Source organism: Camellia sinensis, chromosome 2, assembly GCF_055761805.1.
Source record: "Camellia sinensis isolate YWXY chromosome 2, ASM5576180v1, whole genome shotgun sequence".
Taxonomy (NCBI): Eukaryota; Viridiplantae; Streptophyta; class Magnoliopsida; order Ericales; family Theaceae; genus Camellia; species Camellia sinensis.
Genome location: NC_138962.1, coordinates 145,532,865 through 145,560,007, shown reverse-complemented (window position 1 = coordinate 145,560,007; position 27,143 = coordinate 145,532,865). Strand labels below are relative to the sequence as shown.

Sequence of the window (27,143 nt, the reverse complement as noted above, 5' to 3'; positions counted from 1 at the left end):
TAGAAAATTTTAAAATTGATGGTAGTCAATTGTTATCATAATAGCCTACAAAAAGAATTTTGGATAAAATCATGGATAGCCAATAGAAAATCAACACTTAGCAACTTAAATTTTGTAAAAATTAAAAAAATAGAAGATTCAGAATAAAGTATTGGAATTCCTCAAATCATATAGTTAGATATTTTAGTTAATTTTAAAATTTAAATATTAAATCTAGTAAGATTATGCCATGTGTGTTAATTCAAAATTTAGATACTACACTAATAGATTTGAGCCACTTTTTTTTTTTTTAATATTGTAAAAAAAAATTCAAAATTTTAATTAGATATGTTTAGATAGAATTTAAAGATTTTAAAATTTTAAAATTAAATATTGTTAGGTATACCAATCACTTTAAGCCAAATATATTTTTTTATTTTTGCCAAAATTTTAAATTTGAGAAATTGTGTTTAAGGTTTTGAAGTTGTTGAGTGTGTGTGCGCTTAGTTGGGTGTATATTGGTTGCAGATGATCAGAAGAACTCTCATTTGAGAGAGTTTGAAGGAGCAAAGGGGAGATTAATTTTATGTGGAGCTGATTTTCTTGATTTCGAGAGTTTATGCGAAGCCATTAATGGGTGTGATGGTGTGATAGACATGAGATAAAATAAAATAAATTATATTAAATTGAAGATTTGATGAGTTTTGAATCTGACTAAATTGAAGAATAAACGCAAATTATAAATTAAAAAGTACGCAAGCCAAAATCATGCAAAGTGTAATGATGAAGAAAAAGAAAAGATGTGTATGAATTAAAAAATATTAGAAAAAAATATATATACACACAAAAGTAATAGATACTGAAAAAATACATATAAAGTAAGAAATAATATTAAGAGTATAAAAATGGAGAAAATGAAAAGATTTATAGATGAACTAAAAAATATTAGAAAAAAAATATATGTACACAAAGTAACAAATACTGAAAAAATGCATATAAAGTAAGAAATAATATTACACTGACCTTGTAATGATTTTCACAGATCATCAAACTTGCAAAATATAACAATGGAGAGGATGGGTTACTTTGAGGAAAGATAGGTAGATGAGAGAATGATTGAACGTAATAATGGAGAAGATGAAAAGATATGTAGATAAACTGAAAAATATTAGCAAAAAGAAATATATACACACAAAAGTAATAAACACTGAAAAAATGATATAAAGTAATAAATAATATTAGGAGCATAAAAATAAAAAAGATGAAAAGATGTGTAGATGAATTGAAAAATATTGAGAAAAGAAATATATACTCACAAAGTAACAAACACTAAAAAAATACATATAAAATAAAAAATAATATTACACCGATCTTGTAATGATTTTTCCAGATCATCAAACTTACAAAATGTAACAATGGAGAAGATGAGTTATTCTGAGAAAATAAAAGATGGGTAGATGAGGGAATAATTGAATTTGACTAGAATAAACTAAGGCCAAGTTTGGCAAGTTGAAAAAAAGTTAAAAAGTCAAAAAGTTATCACTATTCATCAAAAATAAAAAAATTACGGCTGCACAACTCCCAATTCAAATTTTTTCCTACACACTAATTTATACAATTTTTTAATACACATTTTTTCATAAAAAGTCAAAAAGTTAACTCAAACATCCATATTTTTTTCCTCAATTTTTTAGTCCAAAAAGACAAAAAGTGCACTTATTTGGGACACCCCAAACAACCCCTAAATAGAGAATGTGTATGTTGAAGTTGTAGGAGTCATGGATTTTTTTTTTTTTTTTTTTTTTTTTCCATTTTTAAATTGAGATTGAGAGCGGGATGGATATTATTGTAGCTGATAGATTTGGATGAATATTCTATTATTTTGAGATAGGTGATGGATATGGATCAATATTTTATTATTTTATATTTTATATAGGAAAAGAGAATGAGAAGGCTTGAAGAGTGAGAATGGTTATGAAGGGAAGTGCCACGTAATATTTGTTTTTCTTCAAAATTATGAGAATTTAAGATTCAAGTTTTGGAACCTGTTGACTTAACAACTGCATTTGGTTTCTTTTTATTTTTTATTTTTTTTCATTTTTAAATTGAGACTGAGAGTGGGATAAATATTATTGTGGCTGATAGATATGGATGAATATTTTATTATTTTGAGATAAACATATTGTGGGTGATGGACATGGATCAATATTTTATTATTTTATATTTTATATAGGAAGAGAGAGTGAGAAGGCTTGAAGAGTGGAAAGGGATATAAAGGGAAGTGCCACGTAATATTTATTTTTTTTCAAAATTATAAGAATTTAGTATTTAAGTTTTGGAGTCTTTTACTTAACAACTACATTTGATTATACAGATAGATAGATAGATTGATATATATATATATATATAGTATGAATTTTATTTTTTTTCTCATAAAAGTTAAAAAAACTAAAAACACTTATCCCAAACAAAATTTTTTAATTTCAAATTAAAATAATCAAAAAAATTAAAAACCAAAAAATGAACTTACATTCCAAATAAAGCCTTAAAAGTGAGAAATGCTAATGAAATACTGATAAGATCATATCATATGCCTTCCAAGAACATGCCATTCTTGACTCATCTGTCTCATCACAGCACGCCATTATTGACTATCTGCCTCTTGATTTCCACGAAACGGGGAGGGGAAATTGCAATTCAGTCGAGGGTCTAAAAAATAATTGCAAATTAACAGTAAAGATTATCAATTTTAATAATTAAAATGATAACTTTTTTTTTTATGATTTTGCAATTGTATTTTTATCTTTCAACTAATTTGCAGTTTCTCCAAATGGGAATGATCCTATGCCTTAGAAAAATTATTGAAAAAATTATAATTCAAATTTAGTTTTAAAAAATAATTACATAATTATGGAAAAATTTATAATTTTAATAATTAAAATTTGTAAATTTTACAATGAATTTGATTTTTTTTTTCAACCACACACTGAGTAGTTATTTATCTAAAATTATTTCACTTCTCATGTGATATTATCATAAATCAATTTAAATCATTAATTTATATAGGTTTCAAATAAATAAATGTCTTGAATTAGTTTATGACGTTACGGGGTCAATGTCTTTGGAACAATAAATAATTGCTCATGCCTCAGGCTGCTATATACTGTACACCCATCATCGGGTCGAGATCAAATTCATTTTGATGTGCCCTCATTGTCAAATAAATAGAGTATTCATAATAAAAATTAAATTAAATAAATATTAATAATTATATAATTTAAATTAAAAAAATTATTATTAAATTTATACTTGTTATTTTTTAAAATTAATATGATATTATTATATAATTACAAATATTCAATTAATTTTGTTTCGTTTCATAAATGATTTGAATCTTATTGGGCAAAAAAAAAAAGATAAATCGTATCATATAAATAATTTAGGATAAATTACAGGTATACCTTTGAGGTTTGAATTTAATACATATTATGCTTGACGTTTGGAAAAATTTCACTAATTCTCTATCATTATAATTATTTAAACGGAATGAAAATATTAAATTCATATATATATATTTTTTCTTACTTTGCTTTATTTTCTTTATTTATTTTTTCTTTGCTTTACCTTTTTTTAAAAAATATAATTTCTTATATTTTTTATTAGGAGTTATTGATTTTTATATAAATAAAAAGTTTATAAATGAAATTATAAATCACAGAGATAAAATATAATTTTTAAAATATTAAAAAATTAAGATGTAATCTAACCAAATCTTAAAAGATTTCAGTGTAATTTTATATCAACCCCATGACAGGCGCAACAACTTTAAAACACAGCTGTATTTCCTTGTCCTTAGTAGCTGGGTGGGTGGGTGAGACTTTTTTTTAAGCATTTACTCTCGTTACTTTCTTTCTCCTTTCCCTGTTCTCGTTGGACCCCTGACCGTGACATTATTCTAAATTGGAGAGGGTTTGGTAAAAAATATCGGTATTGTTACCCATAATAATTGGTATATTAATTAATATATTAATGTAATTATTATATTATTATTTTAAAATTATAATTTCATTTATTATATAAATTATAAAAATTTAAAATATCTAAAATATCACATTATTTATTAATACATCAATTAATATAATAATTGATATATATAATATTATTCAAGAAAAATATAAAGAAAGTTTCTCGTTATTTATCATGGTAAATTCTATAATAAACCCCTCATGAAAAGTGTGTATCATATATCTAATTATGTTTTTTTTTTTTTTGGACAATTTTTTTAATGATCCTTGATATTAAGATTTTATAAAATAAATAATATATAATATTTTCATAGTAGTTAAGATTTCTTAATATTTCTATAAAGAAATTTTGCTCGACTTAGAGAAATTTCGCTTCGGCTCCGAGAAATTTTTCTGATCATAGAGAAATTTCAAAAAAAATTTGAGTTGGGACCAAAATTTCTCTAAGTCAAGTGAAATTTCTCTAAATCGAATAAAATTTCTCTGAGTCGAATTTTTTCTGTGAAAATGTTAAAGGACCTTAGGTAGTAAAAAAAAAATCTTGAACCTCTCATAATACACAAAGTTAGAGAGGGATGTTTCACTATTTTTTTTTATATTTTTTTTTAGATTTTAATTATAATTTATTGAGATATTGGTTATGATTTATTGCAATTAGTATTATTTTAATTATTATCGAAAAAATCTTTAATTATTTGGGAAGAGGGTTTGGGGGCTTTTTTTGGCTAAAATAGCCACACACCAAAAAAAAAAAAAAAAAAAAAGCATTTTAGCCCAATAAGACAAAATATCACATTCAACTTATAATCATTACGTTCTTTCTCTCATAAAAAAATCAAAAATGTCAAAAAAAAAAAAAAAAAAAACTCATTTCCCAAACCACGCCTGAATAAGCAGCTTATTAGCTCCCTTTTGGGCAACATGACTTAGCCTGTGTTTGGCAAGTGGGTTTGCAGGCTTTTTTGGCTATTTTAGCCACAAAAAACAAAATAGGCTATTTTAACCATAACAAACAAAATATCATATCGAACCCATAATCATTACATTCTTCTCTCACAAAAAAACTCAAAAAAGTAAAAAAGCCAAAAAACTCTTCCCAAACCAAGCTTTTAAGCCTAGGCTAAAATAGTCAAAAAAGCCAAAAAGCTAAAAAGCCAACCCACTTCCCAAACCAAGCCTTAAAATAGTTTATTGACTTATTTAAGGCCTAGTTGGGAAGACTAAATAAGTGTACTTTTTGACTTTTTATGAAATATTGGTTGAGTTTGGGTTGGGTTTGAAGTGATGTGTTAGAGAGGTGATGTGACTTAAATAAGATGATGTGACTTAAATAGAATAGTGACTTTTTGACTTTTTATCTTTTTTTCAATCATGCCAAACTTGATCACTTATCTATTTTTAGTTTATTGAAGGCCAAGTTTGGCTACAAAGAAAAAAGTGCACTTATTTCATCTTTTTATCTTTTTTGGGTCACATCAATCAACATCTACTCTCTACTTTTTCTACACATAATACAAAAAAAATCAAAAAATATACTTATTTGATCTTTCCAAATTAGGCCTTATTTAAGTTAGGTCACTTATCTATTTTTTCACATGTCTTTTGTAATCCGTACAAAATAAATTAAAAAAAAAGACAAAAACAATAAGCTACCTCTAAAACATATAACATTACTTCTTTATTTTTTTAATATTATTTTCTCAATAAATAAAAAAATTAAAAAAAGGCAATATTTCAACCTTTAAGAAGTCACAATTTTCTTATTTTGTTACCAAACGGGCTCATTATCTCTAGAAGACCAAATGAAAAGAAAATGCAAAAGTGAAACTCTTTCAAAACTCAACTCATAACTTTATATTTAAATTATAATTTCACATTTAAATTATAATTTTAAAATTAAATCAAACAAATTCTTCAATTTTTGAAGCCATTTGAAAAATTACTTTTTATTAAAATATAAAGTGAAAAAAATTAATATATTTGAAAAGAATTTTTTTAATTTTTACAAAAAAAAAATATACAAAATGTAAAGTGAATAAAAAAGAATTTTACACTTTTTTATATGAATTATTCTCTTATTTGTCAAGTAAACTTCCTCCCTTCCTTCGTTACAAGTCTTCACTATTTTCTCTGTGGTTGGAAGCTCACTTCATTATTCTCTTCTACTGTCAAGCAGGCTTCCTCCCTTCCCTTCCTTTCAAGTCCTCGCCCTCTCTCTCTCTCTCTCTCTCTTTGTGTGTTTCAAGTTAATTTGCTTCCAGGTTATTCTCGTTTTCCTTAATTTATCTCTTGTAAATTCCTCAACCTCTGTATTAGAATTATGAATTTAAAGAGAGATTTGAAAATAAAAAGAGAAATAAAGAAAATTTAACTTATATTTTATTCACATTTGTCTCATTTTAATTTTTTTTTCTTCTAAATCCTTACCTAAATTTATTATCCAAACACAATTTAAATATATATTTGTATAATGTTTGATTCATTTTAGGAAATTAATATACATGCATATAAATGCATAAGTTTTCCTGCTTTGAATTAGCTTATCTCTTCTATTTTATTTTATTTATTATTGACATAATATATCGTACTATATAGTGAGGTGTATATATTATACATGCAGGTTTATAGTTTTATAGAGTGTCGCTGCATTTTTTATGGATGCTCAATTTTTGCGTACTTCATAATTTGTCTTTGTTGTTGTTGAATGTTGTGTTTTTAATTTTTAGTTGGTTAGATATGTGTGTCTACTCTGTAGACACCAATTTGTAATAGCACAGATACGAAAAAGTAATTTTCTTGAAAACAATCATATATTTTTGTTTTAGAGATAGAAAACGGCAAGTTGGTACTGATAATTTGAATAAGAATTTAGAGAGGCAAAATAAAAATGTTAAAAAAATATGAATAAAATATAAATTATTTTATTATTTTATATTTATTTTTAACTATTTTAATCATTTTTTTTAATTTTTAGATCCATTTAAAATACACTTATAAAGTATAAAAGTTATATAATTTTTTAAAAAATTCATTTAATACAAAAAAATATAAAAATTCAATATATTTTCGTATTTTTTTTATATTCAATAAATTTTTTACAAATCTTTGTACTTTTTAAATTTATTTAGATTAAGTGGATCTAAAAAATTTATAAAAAAATTTAAATATTAAAAAATTACTAAAAACAATAAAAAATACGAATTAAATTTTTCAAAAACTATTTTTAAAAATTTTAAACCAAACAGATGTTTTTCACATTGAAAGGTTGATTATATTCCAAACACTGTTTGAAAATTTTGGTTGCCAAAAGGTTATCTTTGGCGATAAATAAATTTTTAGTAGCTAAAGTTGTAAATTAGCGATTAAAAAAATTTTAGTTGCTAATATTATCGCCGACAAGGTAATCCTGACTAACTAGGCGACTAAAATTTTTAGTTGTCATTGGTTTTCGACGACTGAAAATGAGGCTATGGCAATTAATTTTTTAATAATTAAAGATATATTTTCTTGTAATGTTTCTTAAATAATTTTAAAAATTGGTCAATTCTCAAAATAAAAAAAAAAAACTGTTTAAAGTTGATGTGCCTGTCATATGTGGACTCGGGGTTGAGAACAATGCTAAAAAAGGGCCCACCCACTCATGGACAAGAGAATACAGCTGTGCTTTAAGTTATTCATATACGGACAAGAGAATACAATTGTGCTTTAAAGGCCCTATTTAATAGAGTTTATTTTAATTTTTAATTTAATTAAAATTATTTTAATGTGTTTGGTTCAGTTTAATAATATAGTTTATAATTTTTTATAAATCAAAAATCAACTTATTCTTTGAGTGAGGAAGAAGAAGCTTAATTTGTAAGTTAAAATTCAACTTATGTTCACAGTTATAAGGTATAAACTATTAAATTATAAGTTATAATCATTTTCCGACAACTTTACCAAACGGGGCCAAAGTTATTGGGCCTGTGTTGATGTTGCATCGATTTAAATATTTATATCGTCAGATTTGATTATTTACAAAAAAATAAATAAATAATAAAAAAAACTAAAATTAATAAGAATATATAAAATGTAAAGTGAATAAAAAATAATTTTTAATTTTTTATATGAATTTATTTTTTTAATTTTTTAAATAATTTTTTAATCTTTAACTAAAATCCTCAATTGCCAGAAAAACCCCTTAATTTGAGTCTCACCTTATTTTCACTCTTTTCTCTGTGGTTGGAAGCTCACTTGGTTATCTCTTCTGCAGGCTTCCTCCCTTCTCTCTCTCTCTCTCTCTCTCTCTCTCTCTCTCTCTCTCTGTTTAGAGTTAATTTGCTTCCAGGTACTTCTCGTTTTCCATAATTTATCTCTTTTAATTTTCTCAAACTCTATTTGAATTATGAATTTAGATAAAGATTTAAAAATAAAAAGAGAAATAAAGAAAAAATTAATTTATATTTTATTCACATTTATCTCATTTTTAATTTTTTTTAAAATTTTTACTTAAATTTATAATCCAAACATAACTTAAATATATGTTTGTATAATGTTTGATTCATTTTAGGAAATTAATATGTAAGGATAAGAATGATTTCCCATGTTGGTTTGAATTTTAAAATTTGAAATCATAAATAATTAGAACTTTTTATTTTTATTTTTTTAGTTTAATTAACTTATCAATAAATTTTCTGTTTACATTTTAAATTATTAAAAAAAAATTAGTTTGAAAACTTAATTCTCATATTCATTCTCATGAAAAATCTTTTTTTTTTCTTAATATATATAATTAGGCCAAGTTTGGGAAGACTAAAAAAGTGCACTTTTTGTCTTTTTGGACTAAAAAATTGAGGTTGAAAATATGGATGTTTGGGTTAACTTTTTGACTTTTTATTGAAAAATGTGTAATAAAAATTGTAAAAATTGATTTGTAGGGAAAAATTTGAATTGAGAGTTGTGCAGCCGTAATTGTTGACTTTTGGTGAATAGTATTAACTTTTTAACTTTTTGAGTAATTTTTTGACTTTTTTGGATCTTCCCAAACTTGCCCTTAGTATAGATGTAATGGTCAGTGGTTCAACGAGAACAGGGAAAGGAGAAAGATAGTGGTGAGAAAAATGCTAAAAAAAAGTCCCGCCCACAACACAGCTGTGCTTTAAAGTTGTTGTGCCTGCCATGTGGGGTTGAGAAAAATACTGAAAAAAGGACCCACTCACCCACCCACCCACCTAAGGACAAAAGAATACAATTGTGCTTTAAACTTTAAAGTTGTTGTGCCTGTTGATATTGTGTGGATTTAAATTATTTACATTGTAAGATTTAATTATTTATAAATAAAAAAAATTAAAATTAATAAGAATATATAAAATGTAAAGTAAATAAAAAAGATTATTTAACGTTTTTTTATATGAATTCATATTTTTAATTTTTTAAATATTTTTTTTGATCTTTGAACTAAAATCCTTAATTGCCAAACAGTCCCTTAATTTGAGTCTCACCTTATTTTCATTCTTTTCTCTTTGGTTGGAAGCTCACTTGGTTATTCTCTTCTACTATTTGTCAAGCAGGCTTCCTCCCTTCCCTTCCTTGCAAGTACCTCTCTCTCTCTCTCTCTCTCTCTCTCTCTCTCTGTTTCAAGTTAATTTGCTTCCAGGTACTTCTCATTTCCTTTATCTCTTGTAATTTTCTCAAACTCTATATTTGAATTATGTATTTAAATTATGAATTTAGATAGAGATTTGAAAATAAAAAGAGAAATAAAGAAAAATTTTAACTTATATTTCATTCACATTTATCTCATTTTTTAATTTTTTTTCTTAAAACTCCTACTTAAATTTATAATCCAAACACAACTTAAATATATGCTTGTATAATGTTTGATTCATTTTAGAAAATTAACATGCATACATATAAATGCTCGGATTAGCTTCTCTCTCCTATTTTATTTTATTTATTATTATCATAATATATCTCAATATATAGTGAGGTGTATATATTATACACTTGGTGTATAATTTTATACAGTGTCGTTGCATTTTTTATGGGTGCTCAATTTTCCGTACTTCATAATTTATTGTTGTTGTTGAATGTTGTGTTTATGATTTTTGGTTGGTTAGATATGTGTGTCCACTCTGTCGACACCAGTTTGTAGTAGCACAGATGTGAGAAAGCAATTTTCCTCAAAACAATCATATATTTTTGTGTTGGAGATAGAAAACGGTAAGTTGGTACTGACCATTTGAATAAGAATTTAAAAAGACAAAATAAAAATATGAATAAAATATATTTTTTAATTTCTTTTTAAATATTTTAATCATTTTTTAATTTTTAGATCCATTTAAAATACACTTAAAAAGTATAAAAATTATATAATTTTTTTAAATTCATTGAATACAAAAAAATATAAAAATTCAATATATTTTCGTATTTTTTTTTATATTCAATAAATTTTTATACTTTTTAAATATATATCTACAAAATTTATAAAAAAAAATTTAAATGTTAAAAAAAATACTAAAAAAAAATACGAATTAAAATTTTCGAAAACTATTTTTAAAAATTTTAAACCAAACAAATGTTTTTCACTTGATTATATTCCAAACACAGTGTTTGAAAATAAAAGAAGTGTAAAAATTTGCACCTGTGTCATTCAACAAATAAAACCTTATACCGGGCGACTCCACATGGGAGATGATAGGTTCCATGGCCCATCAAGCTATCAAAATTCTTCATAAACGATGTATTTATATTATCAATATTTTAGTTAGTATAGTTTAATGTCATTAAAAAACTAAGGGATCCCATTAAATAGCAATTCTCGCTTATTAAAGATCCACTGTAAATTCACTCTGTTTGGTTAATAATTTTAATTTTTCATATTTTTTATTTTTATTAAACTTTTTAAAATTCTAAAGCAAATTTTTTTTAAATTCACTTAATCTAAATACATTTAAATGTAAAATATTTGTAAAAATTCACTAAATACAAAAAATTATAAAAATTCAATACCTTTTCAATTTTTTTGGTACTTATTGAAATTTTTTAAATAAATTCACAAATATTTTACTTTATTTTTTAAGTGCATCTAAAAAAAATTAACTAAAATATAAAAAAATTAAGGACAACTAAAAATAAAAAACAAAAAAAACTTAAGCAGTTTTTAAGAACTCAAAATCAAAAAGAGTGATATTTTCTTATAAAATTTATAAAAATTAAGCTTATGGAGTGACGCTATCTATAAAAATTTCTGTTCTCCCTACTGCTTTACACTATTTTTGTATACCTTTTGCTTTGGTTGTGTTTTCTCCTAAGCAACAAAGAAATAGAAAAATGGCAAAAATTTGTTGCACGTTTCTATGCGTTCTTAATTAATAGGAAACCAATCTACACGGACAAAATTAAAAGGTACAATTATTTATAAATAAATAAAAAAAAATTAGAATTTAGGTCTTGGAATAAAATAAATAATAAATTTTTAATTTTCTCAATTTTGACCTTAAACTTTTGATTTGTTGTCAATCTAAATTATTCGCCTATTTTTATTAATTAAAATTGATAAAAAAAAATAGTATTGTAGTCATAATGGAAAATATTATTTTAGACTTCATATATACCAACACTGTGGTTAATGACTAAAATGTTATTTTTCCCTCATTTTATGTATATACATTGAGATTAATGATTAAAATATTGATACTTTTCCTGATAATTAAAAACTCAAGGTTTTAAAAAGCGGCCGCAACCATTACGTAACGCCATTACGTAACGGTTTTGGGGGTTACCGCCACTCGTTACGGCCGCTTTTGCAGTGTGATTGAGATTTATAGGTGTGTCAGCCGTAGCGGTCGTAACAGTGCCATAACAGTCGTAACGGCCTATTGCGCACCGTTACGTAACGGTTCCAAACTGTTTCTTTTGAAAAAAACACACAAAAAAAAAAGAGCTGAAAATAGGCGAAGAGGGATAGAGAGAAGAGGGAAGATAAAGAGAGAAAATGGCGGAGCAAGAGATAGAGAGAGAGAGAGAAGAGGAAAGATGAAAAACATGTTATTGATTCGTTGAAGTTGTAAGACCTATGCTATTCTATTCAGCTGCTATCACTCAACCATTTTGTTTGTGTGCCTATCTATATATTGTTTGAAAAGAATAATAATAATAATAATAATAATAATAATAGTACTAGTAAGTGTGGTCATTATCTATTTGGCTTGGTTAACATATATATATATATATATTTAGGCTCTTATTTATTTTCTTACTTTTGTCATTGTTTATCTTATATATAATGGTTAGTGATTGATTTTTTGTATAATATAAAGTCATTAATTATTAAAATAAAATGTAAAAAACTCAGTTTATAGTAATTTAAAAATATGAAATATATTGGATAATACTTAAAAATTTACAAAAATTGATCAATATTTATTTTAAACCCAATAAATATGATCATGGAAAAAAAATATGCATATCGATAAGTTTTTTTCCAAATTGTGCGAAAAATAAAAAAATTTACAGTTCCGGTTACAGCAACCGTTACACTACTGCCTATACACCCCACAACCGCAACCGCGCTACCGCTACCATTATAGCGACCGCAACTGCTTTTCAGAACCGTGAGAAAACTAAATTTTATAAAATCAAATAGTAAAGATAAACTGATCTTATTTTTAATTCTTAAAGAAAACACAAGACTGGAAAAATAGATTACTACATTAGAACATATTACAAGATGGATTCACATGGACATACAAAAATAATATACAAGAAATATATTAAATAAAAGTTTAAATAACAAAAGATAAGGGATGTACATCGAAACCTGTGGTATATACATTTTTCTTAAAACAGATTCACTACTTAGCCAATGGGTGGTAGAGGAATACCGGCATTTGTTTCTTAGGATACGATGGTCGAAATTAGTTAATGCAGAAACATCTTCTAAATAGCTTTAGCGAATTTGACAATGACAACACTCTCTCATTAACAAGAACCAAAGAATGGACTAACAAAAAAGAGATAGGAAAATTTCTTTGAGTTTTTCTTTGATGTAAGAAACATCTCTGACTTCATCTAAAAAATCACCATTCTCCATAATAAAAAAAAAAGAAAAAAGAAAAAGAAAACTTCTCTAAAAACATCTTATTAAGTTGGAGGGGAAAGACTTCTATTTATACAGCTAAGAGAGTCCTTAGCCACGAAGGCTATCATCACGAGGGCCATCAAAATGCCTTTAACTAAAGCCGTCAACTTTAGAGTTAGAGTTACAAAGGTTAAAAACTTACGGCCACTAATATGGTCATTAACTCTATCATCAAAATATGAGAGTTACAATAGTCTAAACCTTCCATGCGCTTAATATATACAAATAAATTTGTATATAATGATATTTGAATAATTCAACCAGATGGGTCGCAAAACGAATACAGATGATGGGTCACAATCAGATCCAAGTCCAATCTCAAACACATGTACAAGCTAAGTCCAATACAGCACAACTCAACCCAAACTCAAAACTAAGTTCAAGTCCAAGACCAAACCCAACACATGCCCAAGCCTAGGCCCAGTCCAAACCAAGACTAAGTCCAAATTTAAGTCCAACTTTTATTGATGCCCACTTTATGAGACAATTCTCATTTACGGTTAATGGTTTCGGCTCATTATTTCTGTATTGTAATCTTCTCACTTAAGAGAATACAAACTCACTCGGACCCATCTCAACCGGCGGTTATGTCACAATCCCATCCCACCCCAACCAGGATAGTGGTAGTAACCGATTTGATGACCAAAGGCCTGACAAGACAAGACAAAACTGGACTATAATCTTGGGGTTTAAACAGAAGAACCTGTTCATTATATTAATTGATATCCATTCAAAACAAGTGCATAAGTAGCATACATTTTATTTAGTTAACTTGATATTTACATGTCCACACAGGAAAAGTTACAACTACAAAAGTCACTCTTACAAAGACCAAACCACAAAGGTAAAACTCTAGTTCTAAAACTACAACTTCTCCAAAAGACAAAATAAAGAAAAAGGTGCTAGTGCGACTCCCCTTTGTGTCCTTGGTCTACGTCTTCGCCTTCATACATATAAGGGAGAGGGAAGAGCTATTGCCCAATGAATAGTAATAAAATAAGGCAGTAAATGAATGAACATTGTGAGCTTTTCAAACATTCTTTCGAAACAATCTATATATATACTTGTACAAGACAGAGCACAGCTTGACTTGTAGACAAAATACATATTGATGAACATTCAAGGAAAACAAGGGTGCTCGGCCATAATACATGATTGGATATACTCCCAATTGTGGGTCCGGGTCCAAGAATTCCATCTAGGTAGACGATACAAAAGTATAAAATGTTCATTCATAGTATAACATAATAACTTGTAAACATAATCAAGTTGGCATTGAAAACATAATTTGTCAAACATAGCGTTACTAAATTACTACTCACAGTGAGCTTCGTGAATAAGGGTTTAACCTCCTCACGCTTGACCTATACAGAACAAGAACAAAACATTGAAACATCTGAACAATCCTTAACTTCCTATATTAACATATCATACCATAAGTCTTTAATCCTCTTTTCTATGCAAACATGTCTCAAGTGGGTTTCTAATTATGTTATCTTGGTTCTAGATGTCAAAACATACCTGAAAATGACCAAAGAAAAGAAGGAAATCAAATGGAACAAAATGCAAAAATTGTGCGAAGAGAGACCAATCCGCTCAAGCAGTCTCTTCACCGCTCCAACGGTGAATGAACCTCCCCAGAAGTTCAGGTTTGCAAAAATGCGCTCGAGCCACCCTTCAACAGCTTGAGCGGTTAACTAACTCGGCCAGGTTTTGGGGTGGTCCGTTCGAGTGGTGAGTTGTAGAGTAGACTTCTGCAGTTCACAACCTATTCTGCTCCAGGCTATTCTAGGACTTCCAAATCCAATTTTCAAGCTTTCAAATCTCAAATCTTGATCTATAACATCCCAATAATCATATATGTAATGGAAAAGTAATAAAAACTTGGTATTATACATGAATTTAAGGATTCAACAAGCAATAGATAATTTAATTCAAGTATTTTAATCTTTTCAATTCTCTCTTTTATTCAACAACTTCAATCCTTCAAAACTAAGTTCTAAAGCTACTGAATCACAAATAAAAGATGTAAGTTCATAGCATAATGATTGTCTTATTCAAATCTTACATAAAATTAGTTCAAAACATAGTTTTTCTTTGATTTCCTCGAACTCTTTCCTAGTTTTCAAACTTTCCTACTTTCTTTTTATTTAAATCTTCCAAAACTTATTCCTAATCAATTTTTGGCTATGTTTTGATAGGAGGATATGGAAGAGGGTTAAGTTTCTCACCTTGTAGTGATTTTCTTGGAAATTTTTAAGCTTGAATTCCTAGCTCTTTGAATTTTCGTTCCTTTTCTCTCTTTTCTTCCTCTTTTCTTCTCCTTTCCTTCTTTTTCTCTTGATTATTCCTAAATTCTCCAGCAATCTTCTCATTTATTGGGCTGATAACAAAGGGCTTTATATGGTGTAAATAGGGCAAAAGTGATAGATTTCCTTGATTGGCTAACTTTCTTATTTTAGCCTAGTTGACCAAGGTTAAAACTTAATAATCTAATCTTATCCAAATCATACTTATCCTAATTAATCCTAATTAGCAAAACATCAAATAACGTGAAATGAACAAGTTCGTTAGACTATAGTTTTTAAGCTCCTCAATTAAAGCATATGGATATCCTATGGTTCTTAAATTCCAATCTGGACCATTCCCTAACTTCAAGCATGGAACAAGCAGTACTTCTAAGTTTAGATTTCTAAACTAACTTCTCCTTCTCCTAACCAAGTCCTAGTTCAAGCAAATAAGTGCTAAACATGAAGCTAACAGACATGAATGTCATGATATGCGTATGCATGAAGTCACGGGTGTCACAGGTTAGGTCCTACTTTAATCTCGAATTAAAGTTACCAAAAAACTATTATTTTCCAACAAAAAATATCATTTTTTTCCATTTGTTTTACTTAATGAAAATATGTATGGTTTAGATTGAAAAAAAAATAATAATAAAAAAAAATTAGTGTTTAAATTGAAAAAATTGAAAATTCAGATTTATTGTGTCACAAAATCCAAAATCTGAGGGTTTTTTTTTTCGTAATTTAACCAAATTAAAAATTACATTGAATCTCACTTTGGTTCCTTATTTTTTTAAAGAATAAAGCTATGCGCATCAATTGATATACCAATTAGCGAACTAACGGATGATGTAGTATAATTTTAGAGGCTTTGGATCTTTATAATTTGTATAATAAGTGTGATCTATAGTTTTGAAGTGGTAATATCATAGTATATATTGGTACACTACTTAATACCATTGTTTTTTGAATTGTAACAAGTACCTTTTTTATACTTTCGGTCAAGTTTCAATGTGGTCTTATTTGAAGAGATAGAACAAAGGATGGAGAGTAGCAAGGAAGGGGTGGTTGGTGGTGATGATTTTTAAAAAGGGGGGAAAATTAAATTTTTATAACATGACCAAAAATGTAAAAGGTTGATTGTTACAATTAAAAAAAATAAGGGATCAAAGTGAGAATTCATGTAAATTGCAAGGATGCAACGGGTAATTTAGCCAAATTTATGTTAATGAATTTAATGCCAAACAGAAGTACCACATTGGAAATTGAGTGAAAGTATAAAAGGCTGGCGTAATAAAAAAATATCGTAATTAAGTCACAAACTTTTGTTACATAAAGTATAAAATTTTATACATTTTGTTGCGTTAATTTGTGGTGAGATTACGTATTTTATAGTTGACATTACAATATTTTAAAGTAAAACTACATTAATTTATAATAAAGTGCTTATGATAAACACCCTTAAAAGAGAGCGTCCGTAAAATTTCTCCCTTTAAAACTCACTATTAAGCTTAATAAACAGACTAGAATACACTCAAAGTCTTAGAATTTATGTTGTAAAGTCAAGACAAGGATTTAAAGCTCACAAGGATGGACTTTTGTAAGCAAAAATCGAAGGGAAAGGATAGGGAATACCCATGGCAGCAACTGCAAAAATGTGTTTTGCACTTCAAAACAATCCCACACCATTTATAAATAGGTCCCTCAGTCATCCTAGTTTAATCCTTAAGTTGAACCTTCAATCAATGATCCGCATTCAACTTTAAATAAGACAGAACAATCTCAACCATCCACAAAAATTCAGATCATTTAATATCAAATTATATAATTGTACAAATGATTAGCACAATGTTCAGAGTGACTGACGTGATTTGCATGGCCAAAACATGTAATGCCAACACATGATTTTAATATTCTTAAAAGTGTCTCCCAAGTCACAAATTTGAATTCTCCAAAAAATATCTTCATTTTTGTGTAAATTTCTATAGTTTTAGGAGTCCAAATGTGCAATTAATTATCCTAATCTCCAAAATAATTAAGTGATTGCACGACCCCACATCTATATCCATGGGGTTCAAAATATAAAATTTAACAATTCAGACAAAATATAACAAAAAAAAATTGTTTCACACAACTAGTGTCAATAGATTGTCTCTCAATTGCTATATGTTTTGTAACTCAACATGAATATAAGAAAATATTTTTATTTATATATGTTTTTCATATTATTTTCCACCTTTCATGTCGATAGAAATTAATATTATAATTCATACTTCTTTTTAAATTTTTTGTTAATATATATATATATATATATATTTACCTCTCTTGTATTAGAATATTATCCTAGGTCTATCCTTGATTGGACTTAACTTGATTCAATATCTTCATCATGAAACAAATCCACCACTTCCAAACTCTCAAACTAGATCTCATTTAAATGTATCACTATCAAAAACCATTATATTACATATAAACACAATATTCACAAGAAGATATATTCACCTCAACGTACAAATAGTATAATAAAATTCAAATTCTCTCTCTTACATCAACAAAATGGAGATGTCTATTCATTATTAATGATTGTGAAAGAGTAATGTCAACATATTTTTTTTCCCCTTAAATTTAAGAATAGTTAAATTCAAATTAAGTAACAGTTATAGTTGGATGATGTTGAATTTTAACAATATGTTACAAGTTAATGCATTAAAATGAAGAGATCTCAATTCCAAACATGTAATGTATAGGACCTAAATCAATATGTACATTGCACACAAACATATGTATTCAAACATATCATGTATAAATTCGTTCATTCCCTATTATAGTGAAAAATAAATCTGAAGAGAGAGGTGTGGCTCTGCATTTTAGGGCAGAGGTTAAGGAGATATATGCTACGTTTCTGGTAGTTTAGCAGAAATAGAGGCTTTCCCAATACTATATAAAGGGCTATAAGTGTAACATTCAAAGGGTCCCCAACCAAACAGTCGATCAAGAGTCTTTCCACACATGCTTTTCAAAACATTTATCCTAGCTTGATAGGTCATTTATCTTAGTTTCATAGCTTCATTACCTTAGCTTAGCTTCATAACTTCGTAGCTTAGTTCCTTTAGCTTTTCAGCTTAGTTATCTTAGATTACCAATTGTACTTGATTTCTAATCAATGCAAGTCACAATCTTGCTCTAATTATCTTTGGCACCTATAAAATTGTTAAAAGTCCTCTTCATTGGAGCAAGATCCGAACCAATAGGGGTTCCTCTTAGCCACACAGAGTCATTTTTCTATGTTAGAAGTCAGAAATGTTCAACAATTCCTACACGTTGAATTAAGTTTACAAGTTTTGGCACACCCGCATTTACTCAACAAACTTTTGTGTTCACACCCGCAAGATTTCTTGAGTGGCAACATAAATTTTTGAGGAGTGCAAATAGTAATATAAATAAATAAAAATTAGAAGTGTAATTTACCCTTCAAGAAATCATATAATAATCTCCGGAATTTTACCAAACAAGTTTTTGATAAAGAAAGAGTTTCATTATTTTTGAAATTTGTCTGGCATAGCGGTCTTATTGGACTTTCTGCTTTTATAAGCAACATTCTTAACTTATTATACATGGCACATCACCTAAAAATTCATTTATCACCTCTTGATAAAATTAGGATGATTAGCAAGCCTCGACACTGCCTTTATTTTTTGATAATTACAAATTGTTATTTCAAATTTTCACCCAATGACATTAAACTAAATAAATAAGAATAAAGTAATGTTAGATAGCAGGTGGAGTATTGTCATTTTAGTTTCTCCATTGGTTTTTTTTTTTTATTTTTAATAACTCGTGTTTGAGTCAAACTTGTGCGTATCTCGACAAATCTCGCAGTCTTGAAATTAACGACCGGATGAACCTCCAGTGATCCTTTCGGGTAACTTGAACTCAATGATATTTTAAAAGACAATTTATCTATTTTGTTGAACTATTAATCTATCAAATACAGACTTAATTGCTTATAGCTAGTGAATATCTTGTAATTAATTGGCCATGCATTATCTTCTAATAATTATAAAAAATGTTAGAGATCCCAAAAGTTTTACCAAAATTTCTATCATGTGTCTCACATGAGTGTGGGACCCACATGGGACCCACGTAACGTGGGTTCCACACTCATGACATTTGATAGAAATTTTGATAGAACTTTTAGAGTCTCTAACATTACGCAATAATTATTTTTGTTGGACTACAATATAGTGACCTCATTAACTGCACATTACTTTTGTTTGGGAAGGAACATTGTATTTACACTTTTGCATTGTGTTCGAGTATCTTCAATGGATTCTTTAAAATTTGCTATTATTTAGTCTTATCTTACTTTACTTCCTGCGATGGGTTAGTTACTATACTAGTCATTTTAACAAATTGTTTACTAGCTGGCTACATTTAGAGAGTCTTGAGAGACTCTTTAAACAGTTTGAATAAATAAGTAAAATAAATAGTAGTGTTAGAGCATATAGATAAAAAAGTATTTAGGCAAAATAAAGAGCATTCCTTTATTATACTTTAACTAGTGAAAAATAAAGAGTAATTTTGACTTCATTATGTATTTTTCAAAGAGACATTGTTTCCTATCATTTTAAAAAATAAAATTTTATTAAAATGATTTGTATTTTTAAGAATATCATTATCACATCATCTTTATTAATATATATGTATAGATATTAGGTAGTCTCGGAGTGCAATGTGATATTACTTATGTGCTCCTCTTGACAAATGTGAAACCACAAAATACGCTTCATGGGTTTTTATTTATTTATCAAGTACTTAATAAAAGTGCCTTAGTATGGTCTCACCCATAATGGTTTCTTATATGGTATTTTATATAATACTTTTGTTTGTGCATCATACAAGACATTTTTTTGCCAATAATTTTTCTTTTGGGCATGAGGAATAGTTGGTGAAAAAACTTGAGCCATTGGTTTTGATAAGATAGAATATATGCATGTATGTAAACACATAATAGTAGCTGCAATACTGACTCTCCATTTTGTTACCCTCAATTGTGAATTCGTTCTAAAACCAATCAAACTTTCACTCTCGTGCTTTTCTTGGTTTGTTTGTGTTTTTCTCTAAATCTGATATAATATTGTTTCTTGCTGACTCCCCATTTTGTTACCCTCAACTGTGAATTCATTCTAAAACCAATCAAACTTTCACTCTCATGTTTTTCTTGGTTTGTTTGTGTTTTTCTCTAAATCTGATATAATATTGTTTCTTGCTTCCTTAGTTTCACCAGGGAAACAATGCCTATAGGCGAAATCTTTCTCGCTGCTTTCATTCAGGTGTTGTTTGAGAAGTTGGCCTCTACGGTCCTACTGAAGTTTGCTCATCGGGAGCAAGTTCATACTCTCTTCAAGAAATGGAGTGGAGAGCTAAAAGAAATTCAGGCATTCTTAGATGATGCAGAGGAGAAACAAATAAAAAATAGCGGTGTGAAAATGTGGCTTGAGGATCTCACAGACCTGGCTTATGATCTGGATGACATACTGGATGAATTTGCCACTGACGCTTTGCGGCATAAGTTAATAGTAGAGTCTCAAGCAGCTAGCACCAGCAAGAGCAAGCTACTGGCCATAATACCTACATGTTGTACAAGATTCAATCCAACGACTCTTCTTTCTGATTTTATGAGTTCTAATTCAAAGATAGATGAAATCACTACCCAATTGCAAAGTATTTTTGAAAGAGGAAGTCGACTTGGTTTACAAAAGAATATTGTAGGAGAATTTGCTAAAGCTTGGCACAGACCACCCGCCACATCATCATTGATACATGAACGTTGCATATATGGCAGGGATAAGGAGAAAAAGGACATAATTGATTTTCTCCTAAGGGACGAGTCAAATGATAGTAAAGTCGGCGTACTTCCCATAGTAGGTATGGGTGGGCTTGGCAAGACCACCCTTGCACAGATGGTATACAACGATGAAGTAGTGAACAAGCATTTTGATTTGAAAGCATGGGTCTGTGTTTCTGATGAGTTTGATACTATGAGAATATCAAAAGTAATTCTTGAATCTATTACTTCCAAGGCTTGTGAATTTAAAGAATTGAATCAAGTTCAAGTTCAGTTAAAGCAGAATTTGATTGGAAAGAAGATTTTAATCGTTTTAGATGATGTATGGGACAAGAAATACAATGATTGGAACATTTTGAAGGCCCCCTTTAACGATGGAGTCTCAGGAAGTAAGATAATTGTAACAACTCGTGACAGAGATGTTGCATTGATTATGGAAACTGTTCAAAACCATTTCCATTTGCTACAGCATCTATCAGATGATGATTGTTGGTCAGTGTTTGCACAACATGCCTTTGGGAATAAAAGCATGGATGCAAATCCAAATTTGGTGTGTATTGGTAGGAAAATTGTAGGAAAATGTAAAGGTTTGCCTTTGGCTGCTAGGACACTCGGTGGCCTTTTACGATGCAAAAATAGAGACGATGAGTGGGAAAATGTATTGAATAGTAAAATATGGGATTTAAATGAACAAGGCAGTGAAATCCTCCCAGCTTTGAGATTAAGCTACCATCATCTCCCTTCACATTTGAAGCGGTGCTTTGCATATTGCTCTATACTACCAAAGGACTATGAATTTGAGGAGGATGAGTTAGTCTTCTTGTGGATGGCAGAAGGCCTTCTTCAGCAACAAAATGGACAGAAGCGAATGGAAGATTTAGGAGTTGAATACTTTCGTGAACTGCAGTCGAGGTCTTTTTTCCAACCATCAAGTGGTGGTGAAAGCTCGAAATTTGTGATGCATGACCTCATCAATGATTTGGCTCGGTCAGTTGCAGGATATACTTGTTTTAGATTGGAGGAGAAATTGAAGGATCAGGAGCAATGTACAAAATTGAAGAGTGCTCGACATTCATCTTACATGCAAAGTGAATTTGATGCAATCAAAAAGTTTGAAACTTTTTATAAAGCCGAGAATGTAAGGAGTCTAAGGACCTTCTTACCCTTCTCTTTAGATAAAGATGAATCTTATTATTTGACGAGCAATGTTCCCCTTTATTTGTTGCCAAAGATGAAACGCTTAAGGGTGTTGAGTTTGAATAGATATCACATTGGCGAACTTATTCCAAAATCAATTGGGGATTTGAAACATTTGCGATATCTTAACTTTTCCTACACGAGAATCAGAACAGTACCTGAATCATTGGGTACCCTATACAATCTACAAACTTTGATGCTAAGAGGTTGTCCAGAACTGAGGAAATTGCCAGCAGACATGGGAAACCTTATCAACCTACGTCATCTCGATATGATTGATTCAAATTCCTTAGAAGAAATGCCACGAGGAATTGGTAAGTTGACAAGTCTCCAAACACTATCCAATTTTATTGTTATGAACGACAACAATGGGTCTCGGATAAGAGAGTTGGGGAACTTGATTCATCTTGGAGGGACACTTTGCATATCAGGTATAGAAAATGTGGTTGATTCTTCGTATGCAAGAGGGGTGTGTTTAAATGACAAGCAAGGTATAGATGTGCTAACAATAGTGTGGAGTAGTGAGAGTTTGGATGGTTTACGAAATGAAATGGTTATAGAAGTCCTTGACATATTAAAACCTCACAAGAAGCTTAAAGAGCTACACATTAGAGGCTACCATGGTATGAGTTTTCCAACTTGGATAGGGGATCCTTTGTTCTCCAATATGGTGTGCATGAAGTTACAAAATTGTAAAAATTGCACTTCCTTACCGCCACTTGGACAACTACCCTCTTTGAAAGACCTTCACATTGAAGGAATGAGTGCCGTAAAGCGTGTGGGTTGTGAGTTCTATGGGCAGCATTGCGCCAAACCTTTTCCATTACTCGAGACACTATGTTTTGAGAATATGTCAGAATGGGAGGATTGGTACGTTTTTGGAATTGACAAGGAAGTTCAAACCTTCACTCGTGTTAGTAAGCTCTCCATCAAAGAATGTCCCAAACTTGCGGAAATGTTGCCGAGTAATCTTCCTTGCCTGAAAACTCTCGAGATTATAAATTGCCCGCGGCTGCTGGTTGAAGCTTCTAGCCTTGTTCTCCCGTCACTCACCTCCCTGTCCATGAGTGATGTTCAGCTTCCAAGCCTTCCAGTGCTCCTTGAGACATGTAATGTGCTTGAACCCAGTTCCCTTACTTGCTTAGATATTAGAAATGTTTCAATCCCTGAGTCCCTGTGCAATCCAAGCATAGATGATGAAGTGATGTTGGCAAATGCAATGTCTAAGCATCTGAGTTCAGTAACTTCCTTGAGCATTGAGCAGATTCAGAAACTTGCATTATTGCCAAAATGGCTTACCCAGGGGCTTAAAGGACTCAAAGAATTGAATATTTTTTGTTGTGAAGAACTCACAACACTGTGGCAGAATGAGGCGGGACTACAACGCAGTCTCCTTGCCTTGCAACATTTGGGCATTAATTATTGTCCGCAACTTGTTTCATTGTTTGAAGAAGACGTGGATGTAGAAAACGAAGGGCAACATCAACTTGAGTATCTAGAGATATATGATTGTGGAAAGCTGGAGAAATCGTCGCGGGGGCTACGTACCCTCACTTCTCTTCGAGAGATGCATATCAGGGGGTGTCCAAGTCTGGTATCTTTTTCAGAGACAGGCTTTCCGCCTAGCCTAAAGAAACTTCATATTTGGCATGGATGTAAGGCTCTGCGGTCCTTACCTGGGTGGACAGCACACGACTCTAATCTGGAGTGGTTGTGGATAAACGGGTGTGATAATCTGGAGTCCTTTCGGGAAGAATGGGTCCACCACCCCCCAACAAAACTGTCATATTTGTTTATCAGCAATTGCAAAAAACTAGAATCGGTCAGTTTATGCAACAACAGCCTCCTCGCTTCCCTTAATCTTCTGTGGATAGATAATTGGCCTGCAGGAGGAGGAATCGTCTCCTCCTACATTCTAGAGAAAGGGAATTTCCTCACCAACCTCACTTATCTTCGAATCGGGAATATGAAGATTGGTAAGCCCCTATCAGAGTGGGGTTTGCACAGATTCTCCTCTCTTAAAACTCTCTGGCTTGGAGGCCCAAGTAACGTATCAGAAGAAGAAGAAGAAGAAGAATATTATTCGGTGTCCAGCTTTCCAGTAGATGGGATGTTGCTGCCCACCTGTCTGATGTCTCTCGTCATTTGGAATTTCCCAAATCTGGAGAAGATATCTTCTTCCATGGAGACCATTCAAAACCTCACCCATCTTTATTTCAGTAATTGCCCTAGGCTCGCATCTTTTCCCGAGCAAGGAGGGCTGCCTCCCTCGCTTTTGCAACTTGGTTTCTCCGGATGTCCAATAATGAAACGGCGGTGTGAAAAGGGGAAAGGCCAATATTGGCCCCTCATAGCTCCCATTCCTGCAGTCTTCATGGAAGGCAGATACATCTTTGAAGGGGAAGGGAAAAGGCCAACATGAGCAATCAAAACTAGCAGGTACTCAAAAATCACCCAACTAAATATATCAAAATTATTATTTTATTATTTTTATCAATGCTAACAGTCTCGCATCTCCTCGTCTATTGTTATTTTTATGAATGCTACCAGATACATCTTTGAAGTAGAGGAATAAACTGTGCGATATGAGCCATCAAAACTATCAGGTACTCAAAAATCACCCAAACTATTATTATTTTATTATTTTTATCAACGCTGGCTTGCCATTTTTTTTCCCTATTTTGTCCTTAGTTTATTTTTAAATTATTATTTTACCCTTTAATTTGGTTGGTAAAACAATTTGAGTGTAATTATACAAATATTATTGGTCAATTATACAACATAAATCTTTTATTTTTTAACAAATATAAATACACCCAGAAAGTTTGTTTAATATATGAATCAATCCTATAATACTAAAAATTATAATTATCATTTATTATAAATTTTAATTTAATACAATACTTAGGCCCCGTTTGGGGACTTACTTTTTTAGCCAATTAGCCAAAAAGTTACTAAATTAGCCAAAAAGCCAACAACTCATATCAAAAAGTCAAAAATTCTCTTTTGTCTCTACTTTTTGCACATCTTTTCATAATTAGCCAAAAAGTCATCCCAAACATACAAGTTTTTTTTACCTACCTTTTTAGCCAAATAGCTAAAAAGTTACTAAATTAGTCTGTTCCCAAACGAGACCTTAGGGAAAAAAATTTATTTTCCAATGCAATAATGAATTATCAAAATTGTTTATTAAAAAATATTTCTCATATCATTAAAAATTATTAATTGCCTTAATGATTTATTTATTAACAAAATGATTAACTGAAAAATATTTTTCATATATTTTTTTTATTTTTATTTTTTTATCATTAGAGTTTTCCCTTCTAAATGTAAAAAATCACAAAGAAAACATTGAATTGGAAGGGTTGAAATTGGAAAAAATTAAAAAAAGAAAAAGTATTTAAGATGATTTTTTTGTTTTTTTCCCCATCAAACTTGATAAAAAAGAAAAAATTGGGATAAGAGAGGAATTTTTTAAAAGATTTTGATGTAAGGATTGGAGTATTTCATATCAAGTCAAAAGAGCCAGTTTTATTCAAATTTGGAATCAAAGTAGATGAAAAAATTCGTGAAGGATTGGAAATGCTCTAACTTGATGAAGGTTGAAGATGAAGAGGCCAAATTAATTTCTTAAATATATATATATATATATATTATTGAAAAACAAGGAAATTCCATTTCAAGTGTTCTCAGTGTTGGTCTCTTGCCTACCAACCATTGCATTCTTCTTCATAAAGGGGTTTTTGGTCTATTATTTTTAGTTCGGAATTTAAGGTGGTTTTGCATGCTGCCTATTTTTTCTTTTTGTTCTTTATTATCCTTTCCCCTTGTTTATTTATTGATTGTAATGATTCACATTATTATTCATAATATCTTTTTATTTTTTGATAAAAAATAAAAATCATATTGCATAATGGTAATTTGTTTTCTCACTTTAACACCCCAGACACAATCAGGATCACATGCCCAATCACAATAATCAACCATATCTTTCTTTTTCTTTTTTAATTTTTGGGTCGGAACACGATTACTTACCTAGAATTTATATATTTTCACCGTGAATAATTGGTGTCTTTTTGGTTTGTCTACATATGTTGTTTGATCTCCGTTTTGTGGCAGTCACTAACCCAATTACTTTTCAATTTTCAGCAATTATTATTATTATTATTATTATTTTCCCTGTGGTGTTTTCAGGTTTTAGTAAAAGTTGTTCAAGGTGTAAGTTTCAGTAGATGCTTGTCAAATGTTTATTTGTCATTGTTGTTATTGTTTTCATTTCCAGGTTCAATATATTCATTTATCTGCTTTGCCCTAGCTACCGCTATTCTTGGGAAACCAAAAGAGCTACCAAAGGATGGTATCAACTCTTTCAATCATTTTCTGCTGCATCCGGTGAAGTAAATGTTGCATCTAATTTAAAGAAATGTTGCATCTTGTTGAAGACCTAAAAAATGCAGTGGCTTGATGATTCTGTGTTGTTGTTGTTGTTTCCTTGCTTTTGGTCATGTTGCTTTTTTTTTTTTTTTTTTTGGTAAATTGGGTTGCTTCTTTTATCATACTGTATTTTCTGCTGTTGCTTTTGTACGTGTCATATATAAAAACTCAGTGGTAAATTGACTGGTTTATGCTGATGCTACTGTCGTTGCTTCTTTGGCTTTCTAGACTTTTTGTGCAGTTATTGCTTT

At 29.6% G+C, this 27,143-nt stretch overlaps 1 protein-coding gene and 1 long non-coding RNA gene across 9 annotated transcripts; one reads left to right on the top strand and one right to left on the bottom strand.

Moving 5' to 3' along the window:
• The first annotated feature begins 6,161 nt into the window (after nucleotides 1-6,161).
• Nucleotides 6,162-27,119, top strand: LOC114321007 (putative disease resistance RPP13-like protein 1). 8 transcript variants are annotated; one of them, XR_014361677.1, is made up of 6 exons: nucleotides 6,164-6,265; nucleotides 8,257-8,331; nucleotides 9,554-9,639; nucleotides 20,692-24,897; nucleotides 25,009-25,064; nucleotides 26,741-27,119. XR_014361677.1 is itself a non-coding variant. In XM_082915754.1 (5 exons), exon 4 carries the CDS (start codon nucleotides 20,708-20,710, stop codon nucleotides 24,878-24,880), a length of 4,173 nt encoding a protein of 1,390 aa, XP_082771880.1. In that variant the 5' UTR covers nucleotides 6,176-6,265; nucleotides 8,257-8,331; nucleotides 9,554-9,639; nucleotides 20,701-20,707; the 3' UTR covers nucleotides 24,881-24,897; nucleotides 26,741-27,119. The 8 variants fall into 8 exon arrangements, 2 of the variants coding, with proteins under 2 accessions (XP_082771880.1, XP_082771879.1); XR_014361680.1 differs by having other exon boundaries at nucleotides 6,176-6,265; nucleotides 20,701-24,897; XR_014361681.1 differs by lacking the exon at nucleotides 8,257-8,331 and having other exon boundaries at nucleotides 6,162-6,265; nucleotides 20,701-24,897.
• On the bottom strand, nucleotides 14,774-15,547 carry LOC145820357 (uncharacterized). Its single transcript, XR_014361682.1, has 2 exons — nucleotides 15,357-15,547; nucleotides 14,774-14,962 (listed from the first exon to the last, which is right to left on the bottom strand). It is a non-coding gene; the product is annotated as an uncharacterized LOC145820357 (long non-coding RNA).
• Nucleotides 27,120-27,143: the final 24 nt, after the last annotated feature.

Excerpts from the sequence above, each read along its gene's own strand:
- LOC114321007 (XM_082915754.1), top strand. The coding sequence starts at position 20,708 with ATGCCTATAGGCGAAATCTTTCTCGCTGCTTTCATTCAGGTGTTGTTT.